The following is an 18910-nucleotide window of genomic DNA, read 5'->3' as shown; positions in this document are numbered from 1 at the left end:
TTTTAGAAATACATGGTTGTAGTTAGACCAAATTGTTATTTTTTTATATATACTCCCAATTTTGCTACTGATATTGGTGGCATTGAGAAAACACACTGATTCAATAACAGTGGGAAAGAAAAAGGTGGTTTGCTGCATTGGGTGTTGGTATGCCACTGATGTTTTATCAGTCTGTATTGCCCCCAATAGCACTTGCAATAGAGGGGACTGATCCCTGATTAGCCACTGTTATCAGTGTGTATTGAGACAATGGGGACTAATTCAAATCAGTGTGTAATGGGGAAAATTGTAGTAGTGTTATCACTTTAACCATTATCGTTGAAATTTCTTTGTAGAAACTTTTAACATTTGGGTATTATTGTTCAATCTTATAAATATGACATGTATTATATTTTTTATAATTTGAATATTAATGTCCAGTTATTTAATTACAATAGAAAGCTAAAAAATCTTAATCGGTTAATTAAATAACAATATGAGATAGAAAACATTGCACAATACTACCAAAATAAAAGGATGGAGAGCTTTGGGAATCAATTGACACCGTGTAATTACATCAAAATAAAAAAGGAAGAATTTTATTTTTAGTAGAAAAGGTCATCCATTATGCAGTTCAGCAAGCAGTACAAAAACGACTCCCCCTATGAGGCGACATAAAGAGCCGTTCCGTAGAAACTACTACTAATCACCCCTAAACAGAGCAAGCTAAACTACCAACCTCATAGTACACGCACCTTCTAGGATTAAGCCCAAACAAAAAAAGTAGAAGCCCGAGGAATAAAAATAACTCCTCATGGGCTCAACAGGTCTCTTTTCTTTGTGATCTTTCCCACTCAAAGTAAGAAATAAACAAACCCCTCACCTTTCAAAACAAAAAGATGAAGGCCCAAACAAAAATTGAAAATGAAAAGCAACACAATCAGCCACGCCCAAGACAAGGCCCTCGCAACCCAATACCAGGCCAAGTCAACCCATCTAGGGCAAACCCTAAGTGAGAAGACAGCCTTGCCCCCGCCACCGAACACCACTCATCGGAGGACCTCGCCCGCGCTTCCACCACCACTGGTAGCACATGGATCCAATTCCAAGTGAAATAGCACCAACGATGAGCAAACCACCATACGCCCGCGCTCACCCCAGTTCTGCCAGCGATCTTCGCTGTACTCTGCGCCGACACCAATGTCAAACCTCGCAGCCATCATCCCCGGAGCATTCCTATAGGGAGGCAAATGGAAATATGGCAGATTCAATCATATAGTAAGGGGTGGTCTTTAGCCTCTGATTGTATCCTCATCAACTTACTCTTCTGAAAGTAGACAACTAAGTTTTAAAGATGTCCTGCCCACGTCAAATGATCGGTTATCATGTATGTCTATCATTGCCCTCTCGCCTTCTTTTGCTCAAATTAATTATGCAACTGAGAAAATTGGAGAATGGCTGGAAGATTCTCATCCTGTTATCAAGCTAGAATTTTGAGGAGCCCATAGGGCTGCCAATTCCTACACGACTCGAAATCTACACGAAATAAAGCGGGTTGAACCAGCACGATTAAAAAGCAGGTCGGCCGTGGATCAACCCGCCATGACCCATTTAATAAATGGGTTGGCCACAGGTCAACCCGCCAACACGAAGTGAACCCATATAACCTGATTATACTATATTTCTTCTTGAAATTTTGGACGTTGGGAGTATTTGATCATAGGATTAGACAATTTGAAATATTTTGCTTTATAATTATTGGATTTAATTATTTATGAATATATATATACAGATCCTATCCAGAGCGAGGCATCGCTTTGAAATTTCAGAGCGAGGTTAGGGTTTAGGGTCACTTTTCGGTCGCATATCCACATCTCGACCATTCAGTTTCTAGGTACTATTGTATAGATCATCTCTGCAAAATTTCAACGAAATTGATCGTGTTTAAGGTATCTAACTCGCTTAAACAAATGGACGAACTGAATCTGTCCAACCTGAACCGTACTAGCTTTAAGGCAGTTATCAATGCCTTAACGACCATCAATTTGACTGAAATTTTGCAGTGATGATCTATACATTGGTACCTAGAAACTGAACAGTCGAGATGTGGATATGCGACCGAAAAGTGACCCTAAACCCTAACCTCGCTCTGAAATTTCAAAGCGATGCCTCGCTCTGGATAGGATCTGTATATATATATATATATATATATATATATATATAATTATTTATATTCTTAGACTTGTGGAGTTTTTAGTGAATTTAATCAATTTATGCATTTTTTAAGTTAAATGGGTTAACAGAGTCATTTTGTCTAATACGACACGACATATTTGTTAAATGGGTTAAGCGGGTTGGAAACGGGTAACCCGTTTAATAAATAGGTTGAGTTTAAATTTAAATTTTTGATGCAATTATTAAATGGGTTGGGTTTTGGTTTGTATATTGCGACAAGACAAATACCTTGACTCGACACAAACCCAATCCGACATGACCCATTAACAGCCCTAGGAGCCCATCTTAATCCAATTCACCCGGAGAGAAAAAAAAAATAGAACCAAATATATGCATGGAAAGTATACTTGTAGATGCTTTTGGGTCGTATGCATACATCTGATAATTCTTAGCTAAAACACGTAATTTTGCAAGCTTGATCATTCTCATTTTTTGTTTCCTACCATCTGCATTATATATTTGACTAGGTGACATTTAACGGGGTATTCCAATGGAGGTGCAAGCTGAAAGCTGAAGCATTAATCTTAACAATACAAAATGTTTGTGTGAAAAACTAAATAACTAACTCAAATCTATCATGCAGAAATTGAAGTTGGGATTTTTAATTAACTAACTCAAATATATCAAGCAGAAATTGAAGTTGGGAATTTATTACAACATCAAACACGCACATCGTCTTTTCTTTATTACAAGCTTCTTAATATTAGCAAACCCAAAGATAAATGCATCAGGCCTTAAATCTAATTTTTCCCAGGTTTAATTCCACATTCCTGTCAAATATTCCTGGCATATAAGTAGAAATAAAGATCTCCATAAGATAGGGAAATTGCATCCATATAAATGAGGCAATTGGGATACCCGTAACTAAATTAGTAGGAACAGCAATCCATGAGTCTTTGGGAAGCATAAGAAAGAGGGCAGCTGCAAAAGCAATCATCATGGCGGCCACGGAAAGAAAAAGGGTCAGAAGACCCAATATCATTTTTCGAGGTAAAGATATGAGAAAATCTTCTTCTGCATAACGAGACGTGAGAATTCCCAAAAATAACATTACTGAAGTAGTTGAAGTAAAGAGTGATATAGCGTCTGCAACTATAAAAACCCTAAATGCCCTTCTTTTCAATAGTACAGGATCACCATCATCTTCATTTCCACCGGGAACTGTGAATGCTGCAGCAAACATCATGGTAACAATGAGAGCACATACAACTGTACAAGAGGTAGCTGTTTCTTTCATCGACTTTTCTCCCTCCTTCACCAATTCTATATGATTCTTAGAAAAAAAATCACGCGGTTTCATATCATGTGTATCGTTAACTGCTTCAAGATCTTCCGGTCTAGCCATATTCTCCAACTCCTATGCATGATGCAACACCAATTAGAAGCTTATACAATACATACTTTAATTTTCAAATAAAAACACAACCATCAATTATTTTGTTTAACTCTCAAATATAAAAAGAAAAAATTATAAATTGTTTTGATCTGCAAATACGTTTTCACTACATTTTTTTTAAGGATATTGTTATTGTTACACATGATAAAGTAATATAGGGTTCACATCCAAAACCAATTGGCAATGGATGAAGTGGCCCAAACCCTTATAAACTCATAGGCAAGGTCTCATTTTTCTCATGTGGGATGTATATATTCTCAACACGCCCCTACACATGGGGCAAATTTTTAAGCTATACACGTGAATAACTTTTGGGTGACGTGGAGCCCGTGTGGCTGTTAGGCATACACACGTGGGTAAACTGGCTCTGATACCATGATAAAGTAATCTAGGGTTCACATCCAAAACCAATTGACAATGGATGGAGTGACCCAAATTCTTATAAACTCATAGGCAATGTCCCATTTTTCCCATGTGGGATGTATATATTCTCAATAACACACACTATCTTTTTCAAATAATTAAGTAAATTGTTTTCTCTGCTACTAAGTTTTCATAATTTGAAGATGGTCTAATCGATATATTGTAAGGAGCTAGGTTGGTCTTCCATGGCTTAGTGAGTTAGTTGAGACAACAAGTGGTGAAGGGGCTGATCTCAATTTTGAGATTGTCTGTAGGGTCGTTTTTGTACTAGTTTAAAAAGAGCTTATTTGAGAAAGAAAAAATCTCTCACTAATTGTTTTTTTCTAAATAATTGCCATGTACACGTGAAGAGCATTGTGTCATACACACACCCCCGTTATAGGAAAGACCTCCTGACTTTTAAAATTTGAGGATTTTTACTATTTTTCATTAGTATACACCTAATTCAATGATTTCTACTATTGACTCTTTAGATTCTTATGCAAGAATTGTGTGTACAAAATTATAACCAACCAAATTCATAATCATATGATTATTGAAAATGAGTAAATAAATGTAGTATGTTAGATAAAATTAGAACGAACATGGTGCTAATCAAATGGTTAAACTTTTTTCAATTTAGATAATTTTTTGTTGGATTTGTGTGTGTGTGTGTCCTTAAACTTGAAATTTGAGAATGTTTATTTTTAGCTTGTAGTTTAATAATCAAAACCACTCACTCTCTAGTTATATATACACAAATGAATCATATGAAAAATTAGCCAAATTGAAAAACGTTTAATAACCATTTGATTAGAAACATGTTTAAATTTTATCTAACGGACCACATTTGTTTACACATTTTCCATGATCAAATGATTATGGATTTGGTTGTTTTTTGTAGACACAATTATGGCATAGGAATCTAAGAATCAATGGTTGAAATCGTTGAATTAGGTGTATACTAATGAAAAATAGTAAAAATCCTCAAATCGTTGGATTAGGTTGTATATATATAGTCCTTCTAGTGGCTTTCCAAAAAAAAAAATAGTCCTTCTAGTGAGGGATCTCTTGTAGGACCCACTTTTCGATCTTATTTCGGTATCTCGACCTTTCAGTTTTTAGGTCATAAGTATAGATCATTTCAGTAAATTTTCAGCCAAATTGATTATCGTTAAGGGATCAAATTAGGTTAAATCAATGGACGAACCGAATTTGTCCAACCTGAACGTTCGTGTTCATAATTGTAAATCGTAGTTATGAATATTTTAGTGATTATCAATTTGACTGAAAATTTACAGAGATGATCTACTCATATATACCTAAAAACTGAACAGTTCAGATGTGAATATGTGATCGAAAAGTTGGTCTAATGAGAGGTCCCTTAAAATAGCCCAAAAAAAATGGATCTCTCACTAGAAGAGCCCTGTATGTGTGTGTGTGTGTCGACATCTAGTGAGGAATCCCTTTTTTTGATAATTTTAAGGGATCTCTTGTGAGACCCACTTTTCGATCACATATCATCATTTCGATCGTTCAGTTTTTATGTCCTAATGTGTAGATCATTTCTGCAAATTTTCAGCCAAATTGACAACCGTTAAGATATTGAACTAGATTTTATTAATAAACGAACCAAATTTGTCCAACCTAAACCATTCATGTTTATAATTGTAAATCGCAATTATGAATACACAAACGATCATCAATTTAACTGAAAAATTGTAGTATTGATCTATTTATAGAGACCTAAAAACTGAACGGTGGAGATATCGATATGTTACCGAAAAATTAGTCTAATAAGCGATCCCTTAAAATAACTAAAAAGAAAAGATCGCTCACTAGAAATGCCATGTATGTATGTTGGGTAATAGATATAAATATCTAACCTGAAACCATTGTAGTTCTTTTTGCATTTGCAAAGCCGCACCACGGATACGATTGGTTTGTGCAAATGGTGAGAAAAGTCCCATCATATGTAGCATATTGTTGTCATCATTATCTGTCAAACTCATAACATCTTTTTTGGTGTCTTTGGTCAACGCATGTATAAGATTAAAAACTTTTGCTTGACGACACTCGACTGCTACTTGAAATAGGTTCCTGCCTTTGTCATCTAAAGTTTTTACCAAGTTTGGATTAACCCTAAATATATGAGTCATAAACTCAACAAGCCCCCGTTCTGCTGCTTGGACGATTGCTGTTTCCACAAATTTTTCTTGCTTCTCGTCGAGACTTTTCATCTCTTCTGTCGTCAATACTTTACACATGCAAGATAGGATTTCAAGGCTGCGGACATGGTTCAGTTTCATATGATAGATACGATTGATCCCTGAGTTTGACATTAAAAAGCATACAAATTATAACATTATAATCAGAACATGTTGGCAAAAGTTGAAAGAAAAAAATCAGGATTGTCAATGTGGCATACCAAAAAACTTGCGGATACTCTTGATTATTGGTCCTCTAAACAAAGCCATTACTACATTGCAAATCCGAATGTGTTAGCAAAAGCTCTTTAAATGATCTGTTAATTTCACTAGTAGCCCCATAAACATTGTTGGTAGAACTAAAAAAAAATAAAAAAATAAAGAAGGAGCTATAACTGTTAGGCCATCTCCAATGATAGATAACTAGATATGAAGTTTTGACAAAAAGGGCTAACAAATTCTCTTCTTCTTGTTTCTTTCTTTTTTCTTTTTATTTTTTTTAAATAGAGAATGACAATCAGTTTTAAGGTACACAGTTGCAGTAGTTTACACCTGCTAGGCTGATACATACATTTTCCTCACAAAATCCAACTTAATTTTTTTTTTTAATCGAAAGAAAAAAAAAACTGTTATCGAGAAGAAACGACATCAACAAAAATTAAGGAATGCATGCGCGCACTTCCATTAATTACCTGAGCGAATGAGACCACTCTGCTTATAATTATCTTTGCCATCTCCTTGTGTTGGAACGACGTCTATGGAAATTGCATCGGGTGTAGCAGTGGGTTTTCCTTTGTTGTCCTCGTCAATGGTCTCACTCTTGATGGTAGGACTAGGTTTTATGTATATACCTATCAAATAAGTACACAGAGCAGCCAATCAATAATACATCATATATTTGCTTAACGCAGTAGTCATGCATATGGATGATGGGTCATTTTTTCTTTTTGAAGAAGACAACAGTAAAAGAAGAGATGCTACAGCCGATGGCCTTGAACAATGGAAGGAGGTAAGACCGTAAGACGTAAAATGTCTCAAAAATAGAATCGCTAATGGCAAAAATTGAAACTTGGATTTGAGCGACACCACTAATTAGAGGAAAATCAAAACAATACTAACCGTGATAAATCCATTTTTCCCAAAATTTCAGCTCGCTTCCACTCAAGAATGCAGAAGGCGTACATGCCAATACGTTCAAAGGGGACTTCTCAGAGAAGTCTTCAGCAACAGCCAAGCTTGGGTATCGCTGGATTAAATCGCACGCAATATCTAGAGTGAAAGAAGAACATGCATAATCACATATTTAGCAGGAAATAGATTTAAGTTGTGGTTCGTAAATTCTAAAACTCTTAATTACCAAATCTTTTCGTGCCAAAACTGAGGGAAATAAGTGCAGCGGCATGGGTATCGTCAGTTTTGAGCGGAGTGACCTTGTAGAGATAGTCAGCCATTTTTGGTCTGCCGTTAATAAAAGCTTCGACAAGTAAGTAGGGATAATCGACACCACCTGCACTTAACTCCTCCTTCTTTTGAACCAAGCATTTAGCTATTTCGACCATTTCATCTTTATCAGGCAACATAGAACAATAATCAAGTGCGGAACACCATTCATCGTCCTCTATTTCCAAATAATCATCTGCCATAATATACGGCAACAACTTTTTTACAATATCCACCCTCACAGCTTCAACTGCATAATGGAGAACTGTCTTGCCGTCGTCTGTTGGAGCTGTTTCTCCTACTGCCTCAGGGTGTTTTTCGATAAAGTTCATTACATCATCCCATTTCGATTGTTTCACATCACGAAACAAAGGTTCATACTTGGTATTGTCGCTGTCACTGTGCTCATCTCCATCTCCTTCTTCTGCATGCCAAATAAATCCATGTACCGTTATTTGTTGACAGTTAAATCAAAATGACGAAAATGAAATTATGATTAGCTGAATATATATATGCTAGCAATCAAAGTCGCTGTAACTGCAAATAGTGAACTTTTCAAAGATAAATACCATCAAATTGATAATTAACAAGGCTGGTCGTGAGATTTCAAAGTCCTGGTAGCAGTGCTTAAAATCAAACCTTACTAATTATAGTTTCTTATAGAAATACTTGAAAAAAGAAGAGAGATACACCATAAATCGAAGTGGGAAATAAAGCAAACTTTATAATTACAATATTGGAAACAACAAATCAATACCTTCAACCTCTTCTTTCTCTCGCTCAGCAGCTTCTTCTTTCGCTCGCTCATCTTCACTTTGAAGATCGCCTGAAAATTAAATCCTTGATCTTTAATTATTATATGGATCGACTATTCAGATTAAAATATCTGATAAGAAAACAAGTTATATAGGTTAGATTACAAAGAAGTCTTTGAGGATCAAGACACAATACCTTCAACCGCTTCTTTTTCTGTCTTAGCATCTTCCGTCTCTACTTCTTTTGTTGTCTCACTACCACTATCGGCTGAGGTGTCATCACCACCTAAAAGATCAGATTTCTCGTCATATGAAAATGGAATCGTGATGTTAAGTTATAAGTGCCGATTCGATTTGAATGTGTTCGACAACATTATTTTCTGGATATATTGACGACAAAGTTAAATGTGGAATTTCGATTTGCACTATATATAAATATATATATATATATATATATATTTTGCATGTGGCACTATATAAATATAATTAATTGAACCAATTATATGTATCATAGAATTTCCCCAATCACCCTCATTGAAAACTTAGTTACTTTAACAGTACTCTTTACTCTGTTGAAGATTTTATTTACTTGAATAATGATTTTTTTAAAGTACCAAATTGATAAACGTGAGTTGTGCGCATTTGAGGAAACAAGTTGTATGAATGTTTCATAAACAAGTTGATTTTCTCATAAAATTTTAAATTGAAGAAAAAAGTCTTGTTACGGTAAATAAGGTTCTCACTGTTCAAGGAAAACCTAATTTGTGTTTAGCCCAAACTCTAGGTTACTTGACCTAGTGGTAATATGGTTCGATTAGAAGGATCTAGATTCCTAATTGATGTAAGATTACTTTCCTTGAATGATTGAGATTCTATGCATTGTAGTCCTCTATATAAAGAGGCCCCTATTATCAATGAGAAGACAAAGCGAATTTCTCTCAATTTCAGTTTCTCTACAACACGTTATCAGCACGAGCCTCTAACCCTGAAACCCTAATTTCGTAGCCCTCAAAATCCTACAACCACCTCCCCACATATCGAAGCCCTAATCCCAAGGAGCCCAGAACCGGCGGCGGAACCACCGGAACCGGCCGGAAAACCCCTGAACCGGCCGTCAGAAAAATCGGACCGGTCTCTGCCCCTGCCGAACCCCTGCCGAGTACCTGCGCGCATCTGCCGAGTAGCTGCCGAGCCCCTGTCGAGACCTTCCGAGTGCCTGCGCGCATCTGCCAAAGCGTCTGCGAGCCCTGCCGAGTGCTGTCGACATCTGCCGAGAGCCCTTGCAAGCACCTGCCGAGACCTGCCGACAGCCCCTGCAAGCACCTGCCGAGACCTGCCGATATCTGCCGAAGCCCCTGCAGACATCTGCCGACAGCCCCTGCACGAGCCCTGTACAGCCTCCGCATACCCCCTGCAGCGCCCCTGCATAGCCCGGCCTAGCTCCGGCCACCACCGCCGGCCACCAATTTCCGGCCACTTTTCCGGCGACCTCCGGTGACCTTTTTCCGGCCATCTACAGTAGTTTTTTCCGGTCAAGATTTCCGGCTATTTTTCAAGGTAAACTTTTCTAAAGGTTCCCGTTTTGAAGTTTTTTTTTCTTTCTTTTCTTCTTTTCTCGGGGACTTGCAACCTCCCTTCTTCTACCCCCCTTTCTTCTTCATAGGGGAGACCAAAAGCCGAACTGTGGGGGTTCGTGCTCACTCCAAGCTTAGAGCTTGTAGAGTCCTCCAAACTTAGAGTTTGTTGAGAAGAAAACGATCGACCACATACATCGTCGTTTCGATCTAATCCAAAACCCCTCTTGGAATCAGATTTTCTTGGAAGCGACTACGCTCAGAAAAATTCCTAATTTCTTGGAAGCGACTACGCTCAGAAATTATATAGTTTTTCGTGGTAGCCTTCTTCGCTCCGAAACTAACCCTATTTTCTTGTTGTTTTTCAGGATGAGTAACCTGAACAAGTTGAGCTTCGCTCCACTAGAGACAACAGGCGCAGGATACCACAAGTGGGTCCATGATGTGCGCCAGCATCTTAAGGCTGATGGGATCCTGAGTACGATCCAAGAGCCAAGTCAGGACGGACGTACTCCTCAACAAGCTGCTGTTTTGGAAGCAAATAGAGCTACGAGAGAGGCGAATGAAGCTAAAGCCATCATTCTCATGACAAGGCACATGAATGACGCGCTCCAAAATGAGTACCTCAATGAGGAAGACCCAAGAAAACTATGGGTGGAACTCGAGCAGCGTTTTGGCAACGTCCGTGATTCCCTGCTTCCTGACTTAGAAGTGAGATGGCATAGCCTCCGCTTCTGTGATTTCAAGTCTGTACTTGACTACAATTCAGAAGCACTTCGTATCAAGTCTATGATGGAATTCTGTGGGCAGAACATCACTGATACGATGTTGATCGAGAAGACTCTCTCCACCTTCCCCGTCTCTGCATTGATGATAGCCAAAAACTATCGGATTGATGTCAATGCTAGACGCATCACAAGATTTCATGAGCTAATTGGTGCCATGAACATAGATGAAAAGCATGACAACATACTTGTGAAGAACTACAACTCTAGACCCGTGGGAACCAAGTCAATTCCGGAGTCTAATTATAGTCGCGCCCCCAAAGGAGGACGTAAGGAGCGAAACCCTAAGAATAGGGATAATTCTGGACGTTCTGGTCCATATTCTCGCCCTAAAGAGGAAGGAAATCGCCAAGATAGGCGTGCACGGAACCGTGGAGGTAAACGTGTGAAGAGAGAGAGAGGCCAAGCCTCCGGTTATGGTGGTAACGCCACCAAAGGCAATAACCGTCTACAAAACGCCCCCAGAGCGTCTCGATCAAGGGAATCTGACCATAATGATGCTTATCTCAGATGTGGATTAAGTGGACATTGGGCAAAGAAGTGTACTGCATCCCAGAATGTTGCAAACGCATACAAGATGTATCGTGAAGCAAGGGAGGCACATTACATGGAACAAGAAGATCAAGATGGAAATCTCGATCTAAGGGTGGAAGACTACAAGGATCAAGACCCAGAAACTGGCGATTTTGATTAAGTCTTTTTATTTTCCAAGAGATACAGGCAATTGCCATATTACTTTTGGAGTAGATGCCAATGATATTAGTCTTTCTTCAAAGTAGGCGTACTCAATGTAAAAGTGATGTCTAGAAAGGTTTTGAGATAAGTGGTTCTTAAGCGAGTTTTGCTCCACCGACATCTCTCTACTTAACTGGTCACATTTACATTGGAATTACCGAACGAAGATAGGCAACTACCATTGTTTTGCATTAACTAGTTTATTGAATTAGATTTCCTTTAGTTATGAGAAACGATGATGTAATTCCGTTTGGCTTATTAATAAAAGTTGAGTTCTTTTCTTTATGACTCATTTTTAATTATGAGCTTTTTCTTTTAGGAATGGATGAACTTCAATGTCTTGCAGATAGTGCGACTACGCACACCATTCTACGACATAGGCAATTATTCTTAGAGATGTTGCCTACATATTCATCTGTGACTACGATGGCTGGGCCATCAAGTTTAGTTCAAGGACATGGAATGACCCAATTCCTTTTGCCTAATGACACCTTGATTAAAGTCACTGAAGCTCTCTACGCTCCTAAGGCAAATCGGACCTTATTGAGTTTTAAAGATATTAGAGCCAACGGATTCCATGTGGAAATGCATAGTGAGAACGGAATCGAATTCCTTTGCATTACCTCTAATGATTGCGGTCTAATGATTGCGGAAGAAAGCGCATCTTAGAGAAGCTTATGTGTCAATCTAGTGGACTTTATGTCACTACCATTCTACCTATTGAATCCAATAATATCATAAGAGAAGATCTCTTGGATTCAGACACATATTGACTTTGGCATGACCGACTAGGACATCCTGGTCGTGATATGATGCTCCGTATACTAAAGACTTCACACGGACATCCATTCTTCAGAGTGAGAAGAAGCAAGAATCGAAAATTGATTCCAGGACTTAGCAAAACCGCAACAATTGCAGCATCTGGAACTGCAGCTGTCTTGGGGCGCCATAAGGCCTCCCACGTCCCATGTGATGACGCCATTAATGGCGCCAACCATGAGCATGACGCCATGGTTGTTCCTCCTAGTAGCCATGACGCTACGCACACCACTTTCCATGACTCTAACGCCATAATGGGAGATGTAGTCAAACACTTTGCTTCTAATAGCGCTACGGACGCTCAGGCCCAACCAAAATCCTCATTGGTTGCTTTTAAGGCCCCTCGCTCTTTCTGCAAAGCCTGTTCCTTCAGGAAATTAGGACCGAGACCGTCCTACGCAAAGGATCCCAAAATACTTATTCCGTTCTTACAAAGAATCCAAGGGGATATCTGTGGACCAATTAACCCATCATGTGGACCTTTTAAATACTTTATGGTATTGGTTGATGCGTCGACACGCTGGTCACATGTCGCGTTATTGTCCACTCGGAATGCTGCTTATGTTAAACTCCTCGCCCAGATTATCCGTCTACGGGCTCACTACCCTGACCACCCTATTAAGTCGATTCGACTTGATAATGCTGGGGAGTTTACATCGAAAACATTCGATGACTATTGCATGTCACTGGGGATTGATGTAGAGCATCCAGTTCCCCATGTTCATACCCAAAATGGTCTCGCAGAAGCTGCTATCAAACGACTACAGATGATAGCACGGACATTGGTTATGCGCACTAATCTCCCTGTTTCTGCTTGGGGATATGCAATATTGCATGCAGCGACGCTAATTCGTCTACGACCCACTGCCACTCAATCTTACTCTGCGTTACAGCTAGTGACTGGGTACGACCCTGATATCTCGGACTTACGCATTTTTGGGTGTGCCATTTATGTGCCTATTACGCCGCCACAGCGTACTAAGATGGGTCCACAACGACGAATGGGCATATATGTTGGATATGAATCTCCAACGATCGTCCGCTAGCTTGAACCCTTGACAGGCGATCTCTTTACCGCTAGATTTGCGGATTGTCACTTTGATGAGACAGTCTTCCCGTCGTTAGGGGGAGATAAGAACACAGATGTTCAACAGGAACGACAGGAATTGTCATGGTCTGTCCCCACTATGTCTCATCTCGATCCCCGTACCGCATAGTCCGAACTTGAAGTGCGAAGAATAATCGAGCTCCAGAACGTAGCAGACACTCTGTCTGATGCGTTTTCTGATGTTGCCAAAGTGACGAGATCACACATACCTGCTGCAAACGTGCCTGCAAGGATCGATGTCTCAAATACTGGACATCACGCCACTCCTGTCACACTAGGAGATGGCGCCATTGCCCAACATGGCAATGATGTGGCATCTATGGCCACAGGTCCCGCAAGAAAGCGCGGTAGATCAATTGGTTCGAAGGATACTCGCCCTAGAAAGAAGGCGAATGAGGCACAAACAAATCCTTTGATCATCGATACTCAAAATCCGTCCCATGAGAATCTTCCGGATTATGGTTATGTCCATGAGACATCATTGGGGGACGCCTCAATGTCAGAACCTATCCCTGAGAACGTAGAGATCTCTGTTAATTACACTAGTGTACATGGGACGTGGGAAAGAAACTCCTTCATCATTGATGATGTATTCTCGTATTCAGTGGCGTGTGAGATTATTGAGACCGATGACATCGAACCACGCTCCATTGATGAATGCCAATGTAGAGCCGATTGGCCAAAATGGAAAGATACAATCCAGGCAGAACTTGATTCTCTAGCGAAAAGAAAGGTATTCAGACCAGTTGTGCCAATACCGCCCAACACCAAACCAGTTGGTCACAAATGGGTATTCATTAGAAAGCGTAATGAGAAAAACGAGATTGTAAGGTACAAAGCTCGACTTGTGGTGCAAGGTTTCTCACAACGCCCTGAAATCGACTACGAGGAGACTTATTCTCCCGTAATGGACGTCATTACGTTCCGCTACCTTGTCAGTTTGGTAGTTTCCTAAAAACTGAATATGCAGCTTATGGATGTGGTTACTGCGTATCTATATGGGGATCTAGATACAGAGATATACATGAAGATTCCAGACGGAATTCAATTACCCAAATCAAGTGGCTCTAAACCACGGAGCGCGTTTGCGATTAGATTGAAATGCTCACTATATGGATTGAAACAATCCGGACGGATGTGGTATAACCGTCTAAGTGACTACTTGATTGGAATGGGATATGTCAACAATGAACTATGCCCATGTGTGTTCATAAAAAGGACAAGTTCCGGATTTGCAATAATAGCGGTTTATGTTGATGACATGAACATAATTGGCACCCTTAAAGAGTTAAGGGAAACCGCTGAACACTTGAAATCCGAGTTTGAGATGAAAGATCTTGGGAAAACACGGTTTTGCCTCGGTTTGGAACTTGAGCACCGTAGAGATGGTATTCTGATTCATCAATCAGCTTATACCCAAAAGATGCTTAGGCGTTTCAACACTGATAAGATTAAGCCTTCAAGCACCCCAATGGTCGTCCGTAGTCTTGATCCAAGAAGGATCAATTTCGTCCAAAAGATGACGATGAAGATGTGCTAGAGGCGGAAGTGCCCTACCTAAGTGCAATAGGCGCATTATTGTACTTGGCACAATGCACAAGACCGGATATCTCATTCGCAGTGAACTTGCTAGCTATATATAGCTCTGCGCCAACACGACGCCATTGGACTGGTGTTAAAGATATCTTTCGATACCTAAGTGGTACGAGCGATATGAGCTTGTTCTATCCCTATAGAGAGATGATGGATTCAGACCCATCAAATACTAGGGACGCTATACATGGTGGATTGCGTTCCCTATCCCCAATCCAAAACGATATAAGTGTTTTGGAAGGTTTTGCTGATGCTGGGTATCTCTCTGACCCACACAAAGGTCGCTCCCAAACTGGTTATGTTTTTACCATGGGAAAGACCGCGATATCTTGGAGGTCTACCAAGCAGACCTTAGTCGCTACCTCTTCGAATCATGCAGAGATTATTGCTCTTCACGAAGCAGTTTGTGAATGTATATGGCTTCGATCCATAGTTAAGCATGTTCGAAGCAATTGTGGTTTGAAGTCTACCACAGATGAGCCAACGAGCATTTATGAGGATAATGCTGCTTGCATTGAACAAATGAAGCAAGGCTACATCAAAGGCGACAACACCAAGCATATACCGCCTAAATTCTTCTACAATCAACAACAACAGAAGCTCCTCAAGATCAAAGTGAACCAGGTCCGATCTGAGGATAATGTGGCAGACTTGTTTACTAAGTTATTGCCCAAATCCACGTTCGAGAAACATGTGGCAAGAATTGGCTTGCGGAAATTATCTGAACTCCCATGATCGTTGTCATCAGGGGGAGGCGCAGACATCAGGGGGAGATGTCTACATGTTCGTCTCGAATCGTGAAGGGTGTGTTGTGCTCTTTTTCCCCTTCGACCGAGGTTATTTTTGTCCCACTGAGTTTTTGTTACTCGGCAAGGTTTTTAATGAGGCAACGAGAGAAGCACCGTGTTTGGGCAACACAAGGGGGAGTGTTCAAGGAAAACCTAATTTGTGTTTAGCCCAAACTCTAGATTACTTGACCTAGTGGTAATAGGGTTCGATTAGAAGGATCTAGATTCCTAATTGATGTAAGATTACTTTCCTTGAATGATTGAGATTCTATGCATTGTAATCCTCTATATAAAGAGGCCCCTATTATCAATGAGAAGACACAGCGAATTTATCTCAATTTCAGTTTCTCTACAACACTCACTTAATTAAATTAAGTTGATTCTTATTTGCTTGATTCTCAAAAGTGAAAGTTAATTACATTTTTGGTTTTTTTTTTTGAAAGGGAATTATATTTTTGTTATACATGCCTGTATGTATTGTAGCAGAGAATATAAAGCATGGCTTCATTTTTCATCCATCTATCTATCTATATATAAATTTACTATAAAGAATGTATTGTAGCCAAAAAAAAAAAAAATATATATATATATATATATATATCTATACTATTATTAAGAGAACCCACTTTGTTAGCCAAAGTGGCTGTGAATTTACGTAAATATCCTTAGACTATAGGTTTAATTTAAAATACTTTTTAATATATGAGAGGTGTTTTGGTAAATAGTAAAAAATATATATATATAAATAAAAATTCAGAAAAAAAAGGAAATTCATCCCACTTTCTACCGATATAACTTCTCACATTTTACAGTTGTAACTTCCTACTTTTTTTCTCTAAAAAGTAAAAATAAAAATAAAAATAAAACTGTTTAACACATGCATCGCATGTGTCAATAAAAACTAGCATAAAATAGAAGAAGTGGTGCAAGAAAACTTTCACTTTTTTTTTTAATTTTTTCTTTATCTTTTCAACAATAGAGCATGCATGGGCTGCGTGTGTTTGGTGGGGTTGTATGATAAGACAATGGCTTCCCAATTAACTCAATTGAGAGGTCATATGTTCGAGGCCCATGAAGGGTGGAATGGGTGGGGTTTAAGAGAAAAGAATAATAATAATAGCACGTGTATAAGGCATATATATCTGGCTTCAACGAAGAGAGATGCATCCATAATTCCATATACATACCTGGGTATTCAGCCAAAGTCTTCCAGGCTTTATTGGCTGACGTTTCGCCATTGATAGCTGAAAAGGCCTCATTTCCGCAACAAATATGAATTGCATGCAGAGCTTCAGCGTTGATCTTGTCCCAAGCCTCACGTTTATCTTTGCCTTTAAGATGAGGCTCAGCGTCGTCTTCTACAATACCCCAAAGACCTTTAGCTCTTAAATAGGTTTCGACCCGAAAACTCCAAGCTTCGTAGTTGTTTTTGTTAAGAAGTTCATTGACAATCAAACTGGGGACAACTGGGGCAGCCATGCTCGAACAATCTGTTAATCATACAAGATGATATAATTCATGTCAGTGGAGCTTCGAGAGCATATATATAAATATGAAAACAACCAAGGAAATTAGAGGGAATTGAAACAGTAACACTATGTATTACTCTCTGATTTGTTTGGGGCTAGCTATCTTCAGAAATCGGTAGCTAGCTTCTGAGTTCTATGTGTAGAAAATACAGAACTAAACCTCTGATTTATAGATAAAAGAATCGTGTGTGTGTGTTTTTTTTTCATTTCCCATTTGCGTGTTCGTTTGTAATAACAAATCAGCAGTATTAAAAAAAAAGACTTGGCAGAAGACTAAGATACCAATTGCTATCAAAGTAACATAATTGATGCATGTGAATGTACTGTTAAGAATATGATCTCACATATAAAAATGAAAAATGAGGACATTGTCTATGAATTTATAAGAATTTGAGTCAATTTTAACCATTACCGATTAGTTAACTACTAAAAATTGTCTCATAGCACGCTGTTTTTTATCCGTATCAATTGAGGCAATACACACTAATAACAGTGTCTAATAGGTAAAGCAGACGGTGCAGCCACGGATTGGCTAACTGTATTCTCTATTGCCGGTGCTATTGACCAAATCATACCCTTTACTCTTCCGTATCACTATTTTTCTGTGGGTCCCAGCACATTTCTATTATCTATAATTTCTTTTTTTCAATTTCTATTTTATCTTTTTCCTTTTTTTTCTTAATTTCTTTTTATTTTATTTTACTTTTTTTTTTTCAGTTTTTTTTTCTTTTGTTCTTTATCTTATTTTATTTACGTTTCTGATTTCTCATACCGTATTATTATTATTTTTTGTATTTTGTACAAAGTACAGATACTTCGTATAATACTGCAAAAGAGATTTCCATCAGAAGTTCAGAACCCAGCTGATTTCATAGAGCCAAAATAAGGGTGTGTTTGGTATGGCTGTGCTTTTCAGAAAAGCTGGCTTCTGCTTATTTCTGAGAAAAAGTAGCTGAAAAGCAAAGCAGCTGAGTGTTTGGTAAACTAGCTTTTTTTAAGTGCTGTCAATGGCAAAAAACAGTGACAAAGTGTTTGGTAAATTTAAACTGGCTTGTGATTTTTGTTTGTGAAATGACCAAATTGGACATGAGTGATTATTTTACCTTGATTGTTTGGTAATACAATGTTGATCAAATGCTTTTGTTATTATTTTTAATCTTTATTATGTCCTTACTCATTTTTGTCAACTTTCAGTTTTTATAAATTATTGTGAGCATATGATTAATATTGGACAATTTTAAAAATAACTTATACACATATATTAGTAACATTAATAACAATTGGTTTCTGGTTCGCATCAAGTAACCACAAAAAATATCATAACATATTCAAATGTTCACGTTATTACGCGCACTCATCAAACTTTGAGTAATGCTATTTCTTATTATTTCCATTTCTTGTGCACCATGACCATGATATTCTTCTTCTACATCATCATCCATCTCTATCCCACGACTTAACCCATCACCTTCTCTTTCTTCACCGTGAAAATTGATGTGCATGTCTCCGCAATCAGAAGTAGCCCAAGCTTTAGTACCTATGGAAGAAAATAGGGGTATATCCAT

General features: G+C 38.5%; 1 protein-coding gene across 3 annotated transcripts; it reads right to left on the bottom strand.

Annotated features, from left to right (window-relative positions):
* Window positions 1-2896: 2896 nt before the first annotated feature.
* Window positions 2897-17474, bottom strand: LOC112183906. 3 transcript variants are annotated; one of them, XM_024322223.2, is made up of 10 exons: window positions 17423-17474; window positions 17004-17306; window positions 8611-8700; window positions 8417-8485; window positions 7577-8083; window positions 7339-7488; window positions 6912-7070; window positions 6441-6491; window positions 5899-6341; window positions 2897-3571 (listed from the first exon to the last, which is right to left on the bottom strand). In XM_024322223.2, exons 2-10 carry the CDS (start codon window positions 17293-17295, stop codon window positions 2942-2944), a joined length of 2391 nt encoding a protein of 796 aa, XP_024177991.2. In that variant the 5' UTR covers window positions 17296-17306; window positions 17423-17474; the 3' UTR covers window positions 2897-2941. The 3 variants fall into 3 exon arrangements, with proteins under 3 accessions (XP_024177991.2, XP_024177992.2, XP_040371635.1); XM_040515701.1 differs by having other exon boundaries at window positions 3207-3384; XM_024322224.2 differs by lacking the exon at window positions 6441-6491.
* Between the last annotated feature and the right edge of the window lie 1436 nt (window positions 17475-18910).

This window comes from Rosa chinensis, chromosome 2 (assembly GCF_002994745.2).
Source record: "Rosa chinensis cultivar Old Blush chromosome 2, RchiOBHm-V2, whole genome shotgun sequence".
NCBI lineage: Eukaryota > Viridiplantae > Streptophyta > Magnoliopsida > Rosales > Rosaceae > Rosa > Rosa chinensis.
The sequence above is the reverse complement of the archived record's forward strand: the minus strand, read 5'-3'. Positions and strand labels throughout refer to the sequence as shown.

What these genes read in the sequence shown, in the direction of transcription:
- LOC112183906 (XM_024322223.2), bottom strand. Translation starts at nt 17,295, where the DNA reads ATGGCTGCCCCAGTTGTCCCCAGTTTGATTGTCAATGAACTTCTTAAC. An exon ending in AGAGAAAGAAGAGGTTGAAG is followed by an intron (nt 8,084 to 8,416) that starts GTATTGATTTGT and finishes TTTGGCATGCAG; the next exon opens with AAGAAGGAGATGGAGATGAG. An exon ending in AAGAACTACAATGGTTTCAG is followed by an intron (nt 3,572 to 5,898) that starts GTTAGATATTTA and finishes CATCATGCATAG; the next exon opens with GAGTTGGAGAATATGGCTAG.